Here is a 13,670-nt window from a genome sequence, read left to right on the forward strand (position 1 = left end):
CCCCGGTATCTAAAGTGCAGCCCGAGTGACAGCTCCGTCACCGACTGGCTGTGGAACCTGGGACAAGGCGCTTTGCCCCTCTGAGCCTTGGATTCCTCGTCAGTGGAACTCTCCGTGGGTCGCCCCCAGCCTGCTTTTGCCCCCACAGGCCCCTCTCCTGGAATGACTTTCTGCCAACCCACATTCTAGGCTTCCACGAAGACCCAGTCAGAAACCCATTCCGCTGTGGCTAGTCCCTCCTGGAGTCACCTCTCCTGCATCTGACCGCGTGGTACTGTTTATGTTCTGGGCTCAGAGTAGAGCTGGAGGCCCCGTGGAAACCAGCTAGTCCAACCCCTGGTTTTAAAGACAGGAAATGAGGAACTGGATGAGGAAGGAACTTGCCTGGTGTCGTAGGAGCCGCCGGTGGGCACCCCAAAGAGGCACGCACAGCTGGGATTCCAAAGAAATTTTAATCCCTTTAACCTCTCTCCTCTCCCCTCCCGTCTCTGGGCTCTCGCTGGGTGGACCCAGTAGGAAGGGAGAGATCGAGGTTGAGGAGTGAGCAGACCATGGGGGTCATGCCCGAGGGCTGGTGCCGGACAGAGAACTCAGAGAAAGGATGTGAGGGCAGGCACAGCACCCCATCCCCCCATCTGCTCCCGATCTCAGGGCTGAGCACCTTCCCCGCCTTCTAAAGTGCTCAGCTCACTCTGCCAGCAGCCCTGCCAGGCGCCCCACAGCCCTTGTCCTCAGCAGGGCCACCGCCAGGCCCCAGAGGGCAGTGCCAGAACCAGGATGTGATGTGCGTAGCTTCTGCTTCCTTTCTCCCTCTGATGAGACGGGGCGGGTGACCTGGGCGCACCAACAGGCTGGGCCTCTCCCCAGGAAGATGTGCTGGGCCCCGGGGAGCTGGCTGCAAGGAGCAGGGGCTGCAGGGGGGCTGGCGGGCCCCTTCTGGCTCCTGAGGGCCACCCACCCACACCATCCGGGACAAGAGCCTGAGAGGAAGAAGGGAGGCCGCCCCTGGGTCCTCCAGGGCCAGGGGCCAGGCTCTGAGCTCTGGAGGTTGAGTCAGAACCAGGCCTCGCTCAAGGCCTGGACGTGGGCACCCAGGACCCAGGACAAGGACCAAGACAGACCAGGAGAGGCCAGTCGCTGGGCCGGCCCAGCCTGGTGCCCCTCAGGCCCGATGGGAAGGGGGCACGCGCTTCTGGGCCGGGTGCGCAGGAGGAGCTGCCTCTGGTGGGAGCGGGCTGGAGACAGGTGGGCTGCAGAGGAAGCAGAAGCCAGTGAGAGCAGTGGTCAGAGCCGGGGTGGGGGAAGGGCAGGGGGAAGACATGAGGGACAGCCCGGCCCCAGTGAGCCCTGGTCACTCCTCCCCCAAGTCCCGCGATGAGGAAGGAAGGACCAAGCCCCTGTTCTGGCCGAGCTGGGAGTGATGGGAAGGCTCCAGGGGGCATGGTGAGTGCCCCCAGGGTCCTGCAGGCTGGCCGGGCCCAGGGCGGTGTGAGCTGCCTGCCCAGGGTCAGCGGAGCAGCTGGTGCCTCCCCCGAGGACGGCGCTGGGCTCTGCCCACCCGGCTGCGCCTCACCTGAGCCTCGGGAGGAGCTGGTCCCTCAGCCGGGAGCACACCCACAGGGCCCCTCGCCGCAGCTCGCCCTGCATCCACCGCAGGTCGGCCGGCAGGTCCGGCAGCCACAGGACCAGCCTGGAGGAGGGGGAGCAACAGCTTCACCAAGCGTCGGCCCAGCTGAGCCCACCCTCCACCCTCCCCACGGGGCCGGAGCAGAGTGGGGATCCCTGGTCCCCGAGGCACCAGGGCTACAGGAAAGGGCTGGGCGTGAGAAGCAGCCAGAGGCACGGGTTCCACCGGGGGCAGCTCAGCCTCACGGGGCACCTGCAGGGAGGGAGGGGCTGGGGATGGAAACAGAGTGGACTCTGAACTCAGTGGGTGGCCAGGCCCTGAGAGTGGACTCCACAGGCACGAGTAGAAAGGGCAGGGGTCGGGGGTCAGGCTGGCTTGGGGTGTAGCCCAGCCCCACGGCTTCTCAGCTGTGTGACCTGGGGCGGGGGGGGGGGGGGCGGGGGGGGGGGGCGGGGGGGGGGAGGACGCTGGGCACCTCTCTGGGCCTCAGCTTTCTCACCTGCCAAATAAGGACCGTCACCTCGCCTGTAGTTCCTAGCCTCCCCCATCTCCGTCCCCCTCTCACCTCTCCCCAGGCCAGTTCCCCACTCCGCACCCCTGCACGCACCCTCCCCAGGCCAGCTCCCCACTCCGCACCCCTGCACGCACTCTCCCCAGGCCAGCTCCCCACTCCGCACCCCTGCACGCACCCTCTGCCCAGCAGCCAGGGCCCGACCTGAAACACAGACCACCAGAGCCTCTCTTGCTTCCACGGGACCCTGCCAGGCAGAGGGCCGGCCATGCAGCTGTGGCAGAGAAAGTGCGTGGCCGGCACCTTCACTGGACTCCCCTCCCCACCGCAGGCTCTTAGGGAGCCTCTAAACCAGGCCTCGGACTGGGCAGACAGTCCCAGTGCCATGCGACAAGCAACACATCAGCCGGACTGTCACCTCCCTCGTTCTGGCCCTTCTGCCTCGATGATTACACCCACGTGTAGGGGACAGAAATACCCGCAGGACATTCCCCGTGGTCTCCCCAGCAGTGCGCATAAGGGGATTTTTGTTTTTAACTGAAAAGGCGAGAATCCGCCTTTATCCTTTTTTATTTCAACCTGTGGTTTGAGTCTCACAGCAGCACGAGGCGGAGCGGTCAGCGGAAGGCTCTCTCCCAGCTCTGCGTCGCCAGCCGTTTAAACGGCGGGACTGGCCGCGTCATCACCACGATGTGGAGCAGGACAGAGACCTTGGCCCCTGTCATAGGCCCTCTTCCGGGGAATAGAGAGTTTTTAAAATGCAGATCTCCCAGGACACCAGTGTCCCCTCGCTGCCTTCGACCACCGTCGGGTAAAGAGCACCCTCCTCGCACAGCTACAGAGCCCTGTGTGCCTAGCCCTTCCGCCTCCCCAGCCCCATCTTGGATAGCTCTCCACCTGTAGGTCCAGTCACACCGGCTTCCCTTTCTGCTCCTCAAACGAGCCTTACTCCCTTCTGCCCCAGGACCTTTGCATATGCTGTCCCATCCATCTGAAATGCTTTTCCCTTCCCTCTTTGCTTAGTGGATTCTTATTTGTCTTTCATCTTAGAGCTCAAAAGTTATTTCCTCTAGCCCGGCCGGTGTGGCTCAGTGGCTGAGCATCAACCTATGAACCAGGAGGTCACAGTTCGATTCCTGGTCAGGGCACATGCCCGGGTTTCGGGCTCGATCCCCAGTGTGGGATGTGCAGAAGGCAGCCGATCAATGTTTCTCTCTCCTCACCAATGCTTCTATTCCTCTCTCTCTCCCTTCCTCTCGACATCAATAATAAAAAAAATTTTTAAGTTATCTCTTCCAGGCAGCCTTCCATGACTAGGCAGTGCCTAGTGCAGTGGTTCTCAACCTGTGGGTCGCGACCCCTTCGGCGGTCGCACGACCCTTTCACAGGGGTCGCCTAAGACCATCCTGCATATCAGATATTTACATGACGATTCACGACAGTAGCAACATGATAGTTATGAAGTAGCAACGAAAATAATGTTATGGTTGGGTCACAACATGAGGAACTGTATTTAAAGGGCCAGAAGGTTGAGAACCACTGGCCTAGTGTAAGCCATCCGGGTTCACAGCCAGTGGAGACTCCCTAGGCATCTCTAGGCAGAGCGGTGGTTACACAAGCGAACGTGTGATGACCTGTGCCCCGCCAGGCTCCACAAGGCCAGGGACCGGGGCTGGGTCAGTGCTGCCTCCCAGCCTCCAGCCAGGGCGGGCCCCTGGTAAGCCCTCAAGGACTCTTACTGGAATAAATGAACAACACACTAGTCCGCAGAGTTAGAATGAGTAGAGAGGGCTTAGCCACAGCCAGCCTGCCATGGAAGAGCCTTGTTGTATAGAAAAGGAATCTGAGGCCCAGAGAGGGTAAGAGACCTGGCCGAGGCCGCACAGCAAACCTGAGCCAGCCCAGCCCCTAGAGTTATTTTCAAAAATAGCACATGGTCTCTGAGGCGCTGACTGATGGGCCCAAGGTCCTACAGACAGGAGGGACCGGGGCGCTGACCAGGAGGCCCCGGCTGGTCCACAGCAGCTACAGCCTCCGAACCAGCCCCCAAGGGCCCTCTGGGTCATTCAGCCAACACCGGCAGCGTGGAGAGACCAGCCAGGCTCTGCCCACTGGTGTGCCAGCCGCCCTTCCTGCCCTGGGCACTGGTCTCCACCACAGCCCCTGCCGGCCTCACCTTCTGCCCCGGAAGTAGATGTACTCGAAGGGCAGCGTGCAGGGCAGCAGCAGGTAGGTCAGCGCCTTCCCGGGTGTCGAGCGGCGGAAGCGGGCCCAGGGCCTGGGGTCCCTCCTACTTGTTTTCTCCAGGGCTGCAAGAGAAGGGGAGCGTGCCCACCAGCTCCTCTCCACCCTGCAGCCCTCAGAGGGTGCCCACCCCCACCCGCAGAGCAAGAAACACAGAGCAGGCCCCCACTGGGAGCCAGCAGCGGCCAGGCCCTCAGCTGTTCATCATCGTCCGAGAAATGGGCAGGGTGTGCCCCTTTCTCAGAAGAGGAGGCAGACGTTCAGAGTGGAGAAGGGACTTGCCAAAGGCCGTCGCTAGGAGGAGGCAGGGCCAGGATGGACCCCTCTCCCGCCCTCTCTCTGGAAAGTCTGCGGCGGCCGCCCAAGAAGAAACAGGTGCCCACACCACACCTCCCTCCATAACAGTAGCCCAGTGGTTACTAACCACAGCAGGGCTGCAGCTGCGGCCGGGGACACCCCTTCCACAGCCCTCTAGCCCCTTCATTGACCGGGTGGGAGGGGCCTGCGTCCTGGCTGGGGCAGAACCAGAGGCCAGATTCCTGCGCCAGACCATGGCACAGCCACCTGCCCCCAACCTGACTCTGGCCGGTGCTTTTAGGCACAGACACTGGGGGGGGGGGGCGGGGTGCACATACAGCAAGTCCGAGACAGCCCCCAGATGACCTGCCGTGGCCTGGACTGGACCATCTCTTCCCTTCCCCAGCCTAGGCTGCTTCCCCGTAATGGCAGGACCCACCTCCTGGCAGGTAGGTGAGGACTAAGGGATGCCAGTGAGGGCCAGGCCGGATGACAATTCCCTTCCCGGAAGGGGGCGCCCCTCCCCAACCCCAGGTGCAGGCTGCAGTGCCCCATCGAAGAGGCGGCTCTCTGTTGCCCCAGTGTGGCCGCGGGGATGGGGCCAGGTTTGCAGAACGGCAATCTCGTACCCAGGGCTCAGCACACATTGGAGCCCATTTCTGCGTGCCCTGTGTGGTCCCTCATCCCTCCACCCCCTCGCCCACCTCACTGACCCTGCTCTGGCCTCACCACCACCGTCTTTCCTCCCAGCCTCCTGCCTCTCAGCCTGTCCCCCCAAGCTAACAATAAAGGAGCCACGCAGAGCGATCCATTGGTCAGTCATGGACGGGCCTGGGCCTGCGGTTCGCTGGGCAGTAATCACTAGGGGCTGCCCTCAGTAAACCCCTCAGTGGCCCCATCTCTCTCCTCTAGGCCACATACCCAACCTGCCCAGACTCTCTAAGCTCGTCTCTGCTTCCTTGCCCCTCAACCCCTGTGTTACACACACGGGGGCCTCCAGCTCTTCTCCCCTCCACACAACCCCAGGACATTTGCACATGCTGTTGTCTTCCCCTCGCTTTGCCTGGCTAGCTCCTTGCATGTTTCACTTAGATGCTAACCCACCCCCACCAGCACCATTCCAGGTGGCTGTGGGACACCTGTGATTGCAGCTGTGGCATCTAGGTCACCACGCAGAATGCCTCGTTCTGCCATGTGCTGGCCATGTGACCTTGGGTAAGTCACTTAACCCCTCGGTGTTCTGGTTTCCACATTCGTACAGTGGGGACGACTCAGTGCCTCCCTCAGAGGATTATTGAGATGATGAAATGAGTCTAGATCCTCCGTATGTGCCCCCCTCCCCCGTGCCCCTTAGTACCTCCTGCCCACCCCCCACGCCCCCGGGCAGCGGGCAAAGGCTGGGCTTTCTCAGGCACAGACTTGGGTCCGAATCCCCCAGCTGCAGGCTCTGAGGCCTTGGTGAGTCCCTCCCCGCCCTGAGCTTGTAGCCTCATCGTGGAAATGGGGTGAGGAAACCCCTCAGGCCTGCAGCGTAGTGAGAAGTGAGTGGCACCGCATGTAAGAGCCCCTTGGCACCCCTGGCACTTAGCAGGAACTCAAAAAGAGTCCCGCCCTCCTCCAGGCCAGAGTGCCTCCAGGGCAGGGCCCACCCAAGCCCCTGGTGCCGTGCCCCGGAGTGCCAGCGCCTGCCGGTGAGCAAGTGCGGGAGGAGGGCAGTACCGGCCTCCAGCTCCGGCGACAGCTGCTTGAAGTTGGGCACGTCCTTGACCAGCACACTGGGCACCGCCCAGTTGAGCGACAGGCCGGCCTTCTGGCCTCCGTCTTGGCCAGTGTCCCGGGTCCCATGGGCTGGGGCCGGGGGCTCCTTTGACACCAGCGTCCACAGCACCGGCTCCTTGGTGAGTCCTGGGCGGCGAGAGGCGGGATGTGGCGGTCAGCACAGCCAGAGCCTCCTGGTGACAGCGACTCCCCGCCCCTCCCCTCCACGCTGCCACCCTGTGGGCAACTCTCAAGGCCAAACTCCGCTCTGAGGCGCTGTCACCCACCGCGTCTCTCCAGGAACCTCAGGGCGTCCAGGTAGCCTTGTCTGCAGTAGTCGACCAACATCTGCCAACACACAGGTCAGGGGGGATGGGGGGGCCCGGCCCCCCTAGGCTGACGGTCACAGGCCGAGACTTGTCTTCAACTGGGAGTGATTCCAGCCGCTCCCCAGGAGACCGTGCAAGGGCCCTGGGCCCAGCGCTGGGCCGGGAGGGACCTGGTTCCTCCCTCCACTCCCTAACTGTGACTCCCCCGCTGGGGCTCCCGCTCCAGCCCCTCCCCTCTCTGGCCTCAGTGCCCTCCTGGGGCCGAGGATGCCCGGGACGGTGCCTGGGACGGTGCCTGGTGCCCATAGGTCAGTGGAGGATGGACCTCTTCGGTCTCCGTTGCCAGGACCAGCCTGAGATGGCCGAGGAGCCCTGGGGCCCTGCCCAGCTGCTCGGTCAGAGCCCCCCAGTGGGGAAGAGGCCCCTGCGGGCCGGGAAGTGGCTCCGCCTCCCCTCGCCGTGTGACCTCGGACGGCCACGCGACCTTCCTGAGCGCCTCGCGGCCTTGTCTGTGAAACGGGCTGAGATGTCTGTCCACCCCCCTCTGGAGGTCCGAGAAAATGAGCCCGTGCCCCACGGCTTGTTCCTTATGTTATTAAACCCTACACACCCGGGAGAGTGTGGAGAACAGCGGGGAGCCCGGCTGGGGGCGGGAGGAGCACCTTCTGATGAAAACCTGTTGGTTGTCAAACTACCTATTTTCCAGAAATACTGAGGGGCAAAAAGCAGGAAAAGTGGGTCTGTTGTCCGCCTTTTCCTGAGCGTGCGCCTCGCCTCCACACAGCGGGTCATCTGGCCGAGTCTAGGGCAGCAGGAGGAAGCCCGGCGGCTGGCTGAGGCTGGGAAACCTGGCTTTGCAGCTTCTGGGCTGTGTGACTTCGAACAAGTCACTTAACCTCTCTGAGCTGCGGTGTCCTTTCCTGAGAAACGGAGATGATAACGGTGCCTTCTCACAGAGCCTGACCCAGGGGAGCACGGCGGGCCCAGCAGGGTTGGCGCTGCCCCGGCGGGCGCCAGTCTAACGCCACGCCCGCTCAGGGGGCGCTTCAGGCTGCGGGTTCGAGACCTGGGCTGTAAGACTCGGGATATGTGTCTCAACGGCCCTGAGGCTGCGGGGAGGGTTCAGGGGCACAGAGTCTGACACGGGGCCCTGGATCATGGCCGAGGCTCTCGCCCCTTCGAGGCTGGACGCCAGGGCCCGGCCTACCTCGGGGCTGGGCGCGACGACGCAGGTGAACCCCAGGTAGAAGTTCCTGGTGGAGAACTGGAAGCTGGCGTTGAAGGCGTTCAGCTCGAGCACGCTGGCCGAGGTGCTCGGGGGGCAGATGTCCACCGTCCCGGTGAAGGGCGACACGGTGATGGTGCTGGGACAGTCCGAGAAGGGCAGGTTGTTGCTCAGAGCCCCGTCGAAGTAGCGCTGCAATTGGGGCAGGAGTGCTGCCCTCAGGACGCCCGCCCTCCGGCCACACCGTGAGGAACACCCGGCCAGCGACGGGCCGCAGCCGGTGACCCTGTGGCTGTCCCAGTCACTAGGTCTGTCGAGCTCAGGGTACTCTAGAGTACCCTCTCTGAGCAGCCCAGGAGCAGGGGCGAGGCTGGCACACAGTAGGTGCTCAGGGTGTGCTGGGCCCTCCACCCACACCTCTCCCCAGCAGGTGCCTGGGGCTGAAAGCACAGGGCAGGGCCTTGGCCACTTACCTCCCCTCTGAATTCGGGGGGGATCACCCCACAGTAGAAAGGGATGTACAGGGTGCAGATCAAGGCCTGGGAAGACAAGAGGCCACGGGAACAGTTGTTCACGCTCCTGCTCAGAACTGCTCCGAGCACCGTCTAACCCCAGGAGAGCCCGCCACGTGGGTGTTATCGGTCCTGGGTCCCAGGAGAGGTCTGAGGCGCAGGGGCCATTGTCCCAGCCACATTCTCAGGGTTAAGGGGTTTGAACGCAGGCCCGTCTCAAGTTCCGCCCTTTTCCTGCTGAGCGGACCCTTGCGGACCGGGGTTGCTGCCGGAGCTCTTCCCGGGGACAGACAGGCACCGGGTCCCCCTCCTCCTTCTCCGCTCCGCCAGGAATGCTCGGGCGAGAGTCCAGGGACGTCGCCCAACGTGCGTTCCTTGGACACTATTCCAACCAGATGCACCTCCAACGAGAAACCTTGACTTCTCCACCCACCTGGAAAGCATGGCCTATTTTCCCAGAGAGGCTCTGACAAGTCCTGCGTAAGAGACCCTACCGTGGACTCTGATGCTAGTGGCATCAGTGGCACCAGGGCTGGACAGTCCGCCGCTGTGCAGTGTGGGGGCGCTGTCCTGCGCATTGAAGGCTGTGTAGCACGACCTCTCCCCCAGATGCGAGCAGTGTACACACGCACACACACGCACAGAGGCGCACACACACTCTCATCGTGTGACACCCAAAATGTCTCCAGCGCCGCCCACTGGCCAGAAGGGGGAAAGCAAACTCCTGCAGCGGAGAGCCTTGCCCCGCAGAACCCTGGGAGAATCCCTCCTGAGCTCTCTCGGGGATGCAGAACCTATCCCAGCTCTGAGCAACGGAGACCCAGGTGAGCTCCGCGTTCCCACAGAGTAACAATCAGAGTGACAGCAGCTAATGTTTACTGAGCCCCTGCTATGTGCCACACAGGCAGAGATGGTGGGATGCCCTTTGGGTCCCCTGTGGCCCCCTGGGGAAGCTGTGGACACAGCCCGCAGCCAGGGACTGGCCCCTCCCTGCACAGAGAATTCAGGTCAGCACAGACTCAGACACAGGCCCGTTCTGGGACTGGGGGCACCCGGGCGAAGCAGGGGCCCCAGGCTGCGTGGAAGGTGCAGACCCCGCTGGGGAGGGGTCAGAGCAGCGATGGGGGAAGCAGGGGTCTCCTGGCTGGCCTCCCCGGGTAGGACCTGTGCCCCTGCCTGAGCATCCGCCATCCCCGCCCGGCCGTCACACACTCCTGTTTCTTTCAGTCCTGGATTGTTTCTTCGTTCGGGCGGATGTGGTCCTTCCTTGCACCCCACACACGTTAGACTAGAAGCCCCAGGAGTCAGGCGACATGTCGGTCTGTCCTTCCCTGTTACTGTCACGGTGATGACACAGAACAGACCCTCAGGAAATGTTTGCCCACTGTGTCCGGAAATGCGTGGAGGACCGGGTGGGGTAGGGCTGGGCAGGCACCTCTCTGGAGAGCAGCCCCTTTGGGGGGGCTCTGATTTTTTAAAAAATGGGCCTTAGCTGGTTTGACTCAGTGGATAGAGCGACAGCCTGTGGACTGAAGGGTCCCAGGTTCGATTCCGGTCAAGGGCACATGCCCTGGTTGCAGGCTCGATCCCCTACTGGATTGGCGTGCAGGAGGCAGCCGATCAATGATTCTCTCTCATCACTGATATTTCTAGCTCTCCCTCTCGCTTCCTCTTTGAAATCAATTTTAAAAAACAACAGACTTTTGCCCCCTCCCCAGCCAAGCTGTGTGCAGCTGAGGGTCCCCCACCTCACCTGTCCATCCTCACCTGGCCACCGCCCCCCTGTTTTGTAAACAAGCTGAGGGCTGCGAGTTCACTGCCCCCACCCTCGACGCCTCCCTCACCCTGCAGATGCGCCTGCCCCCGGGGAGTGCCCGAAAGTCGCTCTGGTAGGAGCTGGCGTCCCCCCACCTGCCACAGGCCCGGAGGCCCCCAGCCCACGCACCTGGATGACCTCCTCGCGGCTGGCGAAGTCCGTGATGATGACGTTGCCGCCGTCGGGCCAGCGGGTCAGGGAGATGCCCAGCTGCTGGGAGGCCCGGACGTGGATGTCACTGGGCAGGTGGGCCCGCAGCTGCCGCTGGATGTGCTCGATGGGCGCGAAGGCGGGGTGGAACACGCCCAGGCTCAGCTGCTCCACCTGCTTGGCCAGCTCCAGCAGCCGGTCGCAGCAGAACTCTGCAGGGGGGGGGGGGGGGGGACAGCTCCTGAGCCACCAGGCGCCCTGCCCTGCGGGCTGGGAGGCTGGCCTTCCCTCCTGGGGGCCAGGGATTCCTGTGCCCCGCCCTGCGTTCAAATGCTCTCTCCCACCTTTTGCCCCCAGGTGACCCTCAGAGCATCTTCCTGGCTCCGAGCGTGGCACCCCTCTTCTGTGAAAAGGGGGGAACCCTAGCCCCAGTGCTCAGGTTCTCAGATGCATTACAGGGCACTGACCGCTGGGCAGGACGCACGGGCCCTGGGACACCCCTCCCTCCGCCCCCGCCCCCTCTGGTCCATCCAAATCAGCGTCCGAGGAGGCTGAGAGATCCGGGCTCCCCGCGCCCCCCTGGGCCCCGACGCACCGACGGGCTGTCCCATGAGGATGCAGATGGCGTTGAGCGCGCCGACCGAGGAGCCGTAGATGCGGCGGGCGCCCTGGAGGAGGCGCGGGGCGCGCTCCCGCAGGCAGTGGGCCACGCCCACGTGGTAGAGGCCGAGGAAGGCCGCGCCGCTGAAGGACAGGCTCCAGTCGCCCTCCACCTCGAAGCAGCTCATGGCGGTGGGGCCGGGACCAGGGCAGGTCCGAACAGGCGGGGACGGGGCGCTGGTGGCGGGCGCTGCGGGATGGGGCGCAGGACGTGGGGCGCAGGTCTGGCGTGGCGCGGGGCAGGGCAGCCCAGATGTGGAGCTCAGCGGGAGAGCCGGCCCCGCCCCTGGTGCCCGGCTGGCCCCTGGGCGGTGTCGCCCATCGCCCCAGCCAATGAAGCCCCGGGCTGCGACCACCCCCTCTCCTCCAGGTGCGCACCAGGTGTGTCCCAGAAGCGCCGCCCCCACAGCCTGCCCTGCATCGGGGTCACGGGGTACACGGCCCCAGGTACCCGGGGACGGGGCCCGGGAAAACGGGACCAACTCGCCGCCCGACCTCTGCCCCCAAACACTGCCCGGCCCGGGGCGGCCGAGGGCGGCGCAGAAGGCTCCACCCCGTGCCACGCGCTCTCCTCGGAGTCGCCTTCGCAACGCCGTGTGACTAGGGACCTCCGTGCCCGCGTCCGGCTGGTTGGCACCAACTTGCCCGCATCCTGCCACTGGGGGCAGCTCGCGGCATGAAGTGCTCGAGAGAAATTCCCTGTGTGTTCCCAAGGGTGACGGGGCGGGCCCAGGGGAGGGGCCCAGGCTGCGGGGGAGGGGGGTCTGACGGACTCCCTCCCTCCCGCCCCCGTGGATGAGCACCCGCCAGGGGCAGTCCGCTGGGGGATGGCGGAGGGCCGAGCCTTGGTGCTGATGGGCCAAAGACCGATGAGGGTTAGTGCTTGAGGCCTCGCATGTGTTTCTCTAAATAAACATGAACTGCCTGGAAGAGGGCTTGGGAGGCCACCGCCCCATATATGAGAGTCCGTCTATGGGGAGTGGAAGGCGAGGGGCACGGAGCTGGGGAGGAAAGGAGAATGAACGAAATAGCAAAGCAAAACGCAGGACATGCACCCCAGGAGCTCAAGGGAAGGGGCGGGGACAGGGCTGGGAAGCGGGGAGCAGAGCTGGACCCCAACCCCTGCCAGCCGGACTGGAACCCCTGCTCAGGCTGCCCTGTACCAGCCCCAGATGGAGCGGAGGCAGGCAGGAGGGCAGACCCTCCAGGACCACACAGCTCCCTGCAGGGTGCACAGCGCCTGGAGGCCTCTCTCCCGGGAGGCGGAGGCGGGCTGGTGCTCTGGAGCGGCTGTGGGGGAGGGGAGCACTGGCCTCCCTGGCACGGGGTAAGCATGTCTCCCAGGGCATTGTGCTGTAGCTCTGCAACAGTCCTGTGACATGAACCGCACCGCCAAGCCACTTTGCAGATGAAGAAACTGAGATAAAACCCGGGCCCCGAGAGAGCTCTGCCAGTAAGAGGCTGAGCGGGGTGGGGGCAGGACGCGGAGATGGGGGAGCCCAAGTTCAGGCCAGAGGCGCCCACAGGGACTGGGCCGCAGGCCGTGAGCTCCTGCCTGAGGGAGGGAGGCCTCTCTGCAGGAGTCAGGACGACAGGGCTTCTCCCAGGGCCTGAGTGTGGGAGGCTGGAGGCAGGGACCCGGCAGACGCGGTGACTGGGCCCCAGGACACAGTGAGTGGGTCAGAGAGGCGGCCCAGGCTGGTGGGAGGAGGGGCACATGGGGAGTGGGTGCCCCTGGGACTTCCAGGGGAGAGGAAGGTGAGCTGTGGGAAGACAGGGAGCTGCAGGTGGCACTGGGCAGGTGAGTTGGCATTCTGGGTCACAGACTCCCCGGGAGAGTGTGTGCTTTAAAAAAAAAAAAGTCCTCAATCTGGACGCATGCTCAGTGGTCAGAACGCTGGCTAACGCACCGAAGGGTCTCAGGTTCAATTCCAGGTCAGGGGCACATACCTGGGTTGCGGTTGGCTCCCTACCCCGGTTCGGGGTGCTATCAGGGTGCGTGCTGGAGGCAGCCAGTAGATGTGTCTCTCTCACATCGATGTTTCTCTTTCTCCCTTCCTCCCTCCCTCCCTCTCTCTGAAAAGCAGTGGAAAGGGTATCTTCAGGAGAGGCTAGAAATAAAAGGTCCTAGAATGAGGTGGAACTCCATGAACTGTTCCGGTGTGTTTGCCAGATTTACAGTTAAGTGACAAATGCAAAGTGCAGAACAGCGTATGTCGGACGCTGCCTTTTGCAGAAGAAATAAGAGGAAAAAAGAAAATATTGATGCATCTCCTTTTATTCCCTTTTCTTTTTGAGAAAGAGAGAGAGAAGCACGGATAGGATATTGGTATTTACAAGGGGTGGGTGGGGAAGAGCGAAGAGTGGAGAGCAATACCGCTTTGAGTTTATCTTTTTATATAAATTTGATTTTGGAACCACTCTAGTCTATTATACACTAAAAAAATTTTATCAGCCCTAACTGGTTTGGCTCAGTGGATAGAGCGTCGGCCTGCAGACTCAAGGGTCCCAGGTTCGATTCCGGTCAAGGGCATGTACCTT

General features: G+C 63.2%; 1 protein-coding gene across 1 annotated transcript; it reads right to left on the reverse strand.

Moving 5' to 3' along the window:
• Positions 1-434: 434 nt before the first annotated feature.
• PNPLA5 (patatin like domain 5, triacylglycerol lipase) lies at positions 435-11,257 on the reverse strand (the record flags this gene model as incomplete). The annotated part of the gene is made up of 9 exons (XM_081082476.1): positions 435-1,250; positions 1,574-1,690; positions 4,315-4,447; positions 6,399-6,584; positions 6,725-6,785; positions 7,974-8,183; positions 8,465-8,530; positions 10,449-10,681; positions 11,065-11,257. The coding sequence occupies 9 exons, from the start codon at positions 11,255-11,257 to the stop codon at positions 1,163-1,165; spliced, it is 1,287 nt and encodes a 428-aa protein (XP_080938602.1). The 3' UTR covers positions 435-1,162.
• Between the last annotated feature and the right edge of the window lie 2,413 nt (positions 11,258-13,670).

Source organism: Myotis nattereri (assembly GCF_964212035.1).
Source record: "Myotis nattereri genome assembly, chromosome: 2".
NCBI lineage: Eukaryota > Metazoa > Chordata > Mammalia > Chiroptera > Vespertilionidae > Myotis > Myotis nattereri.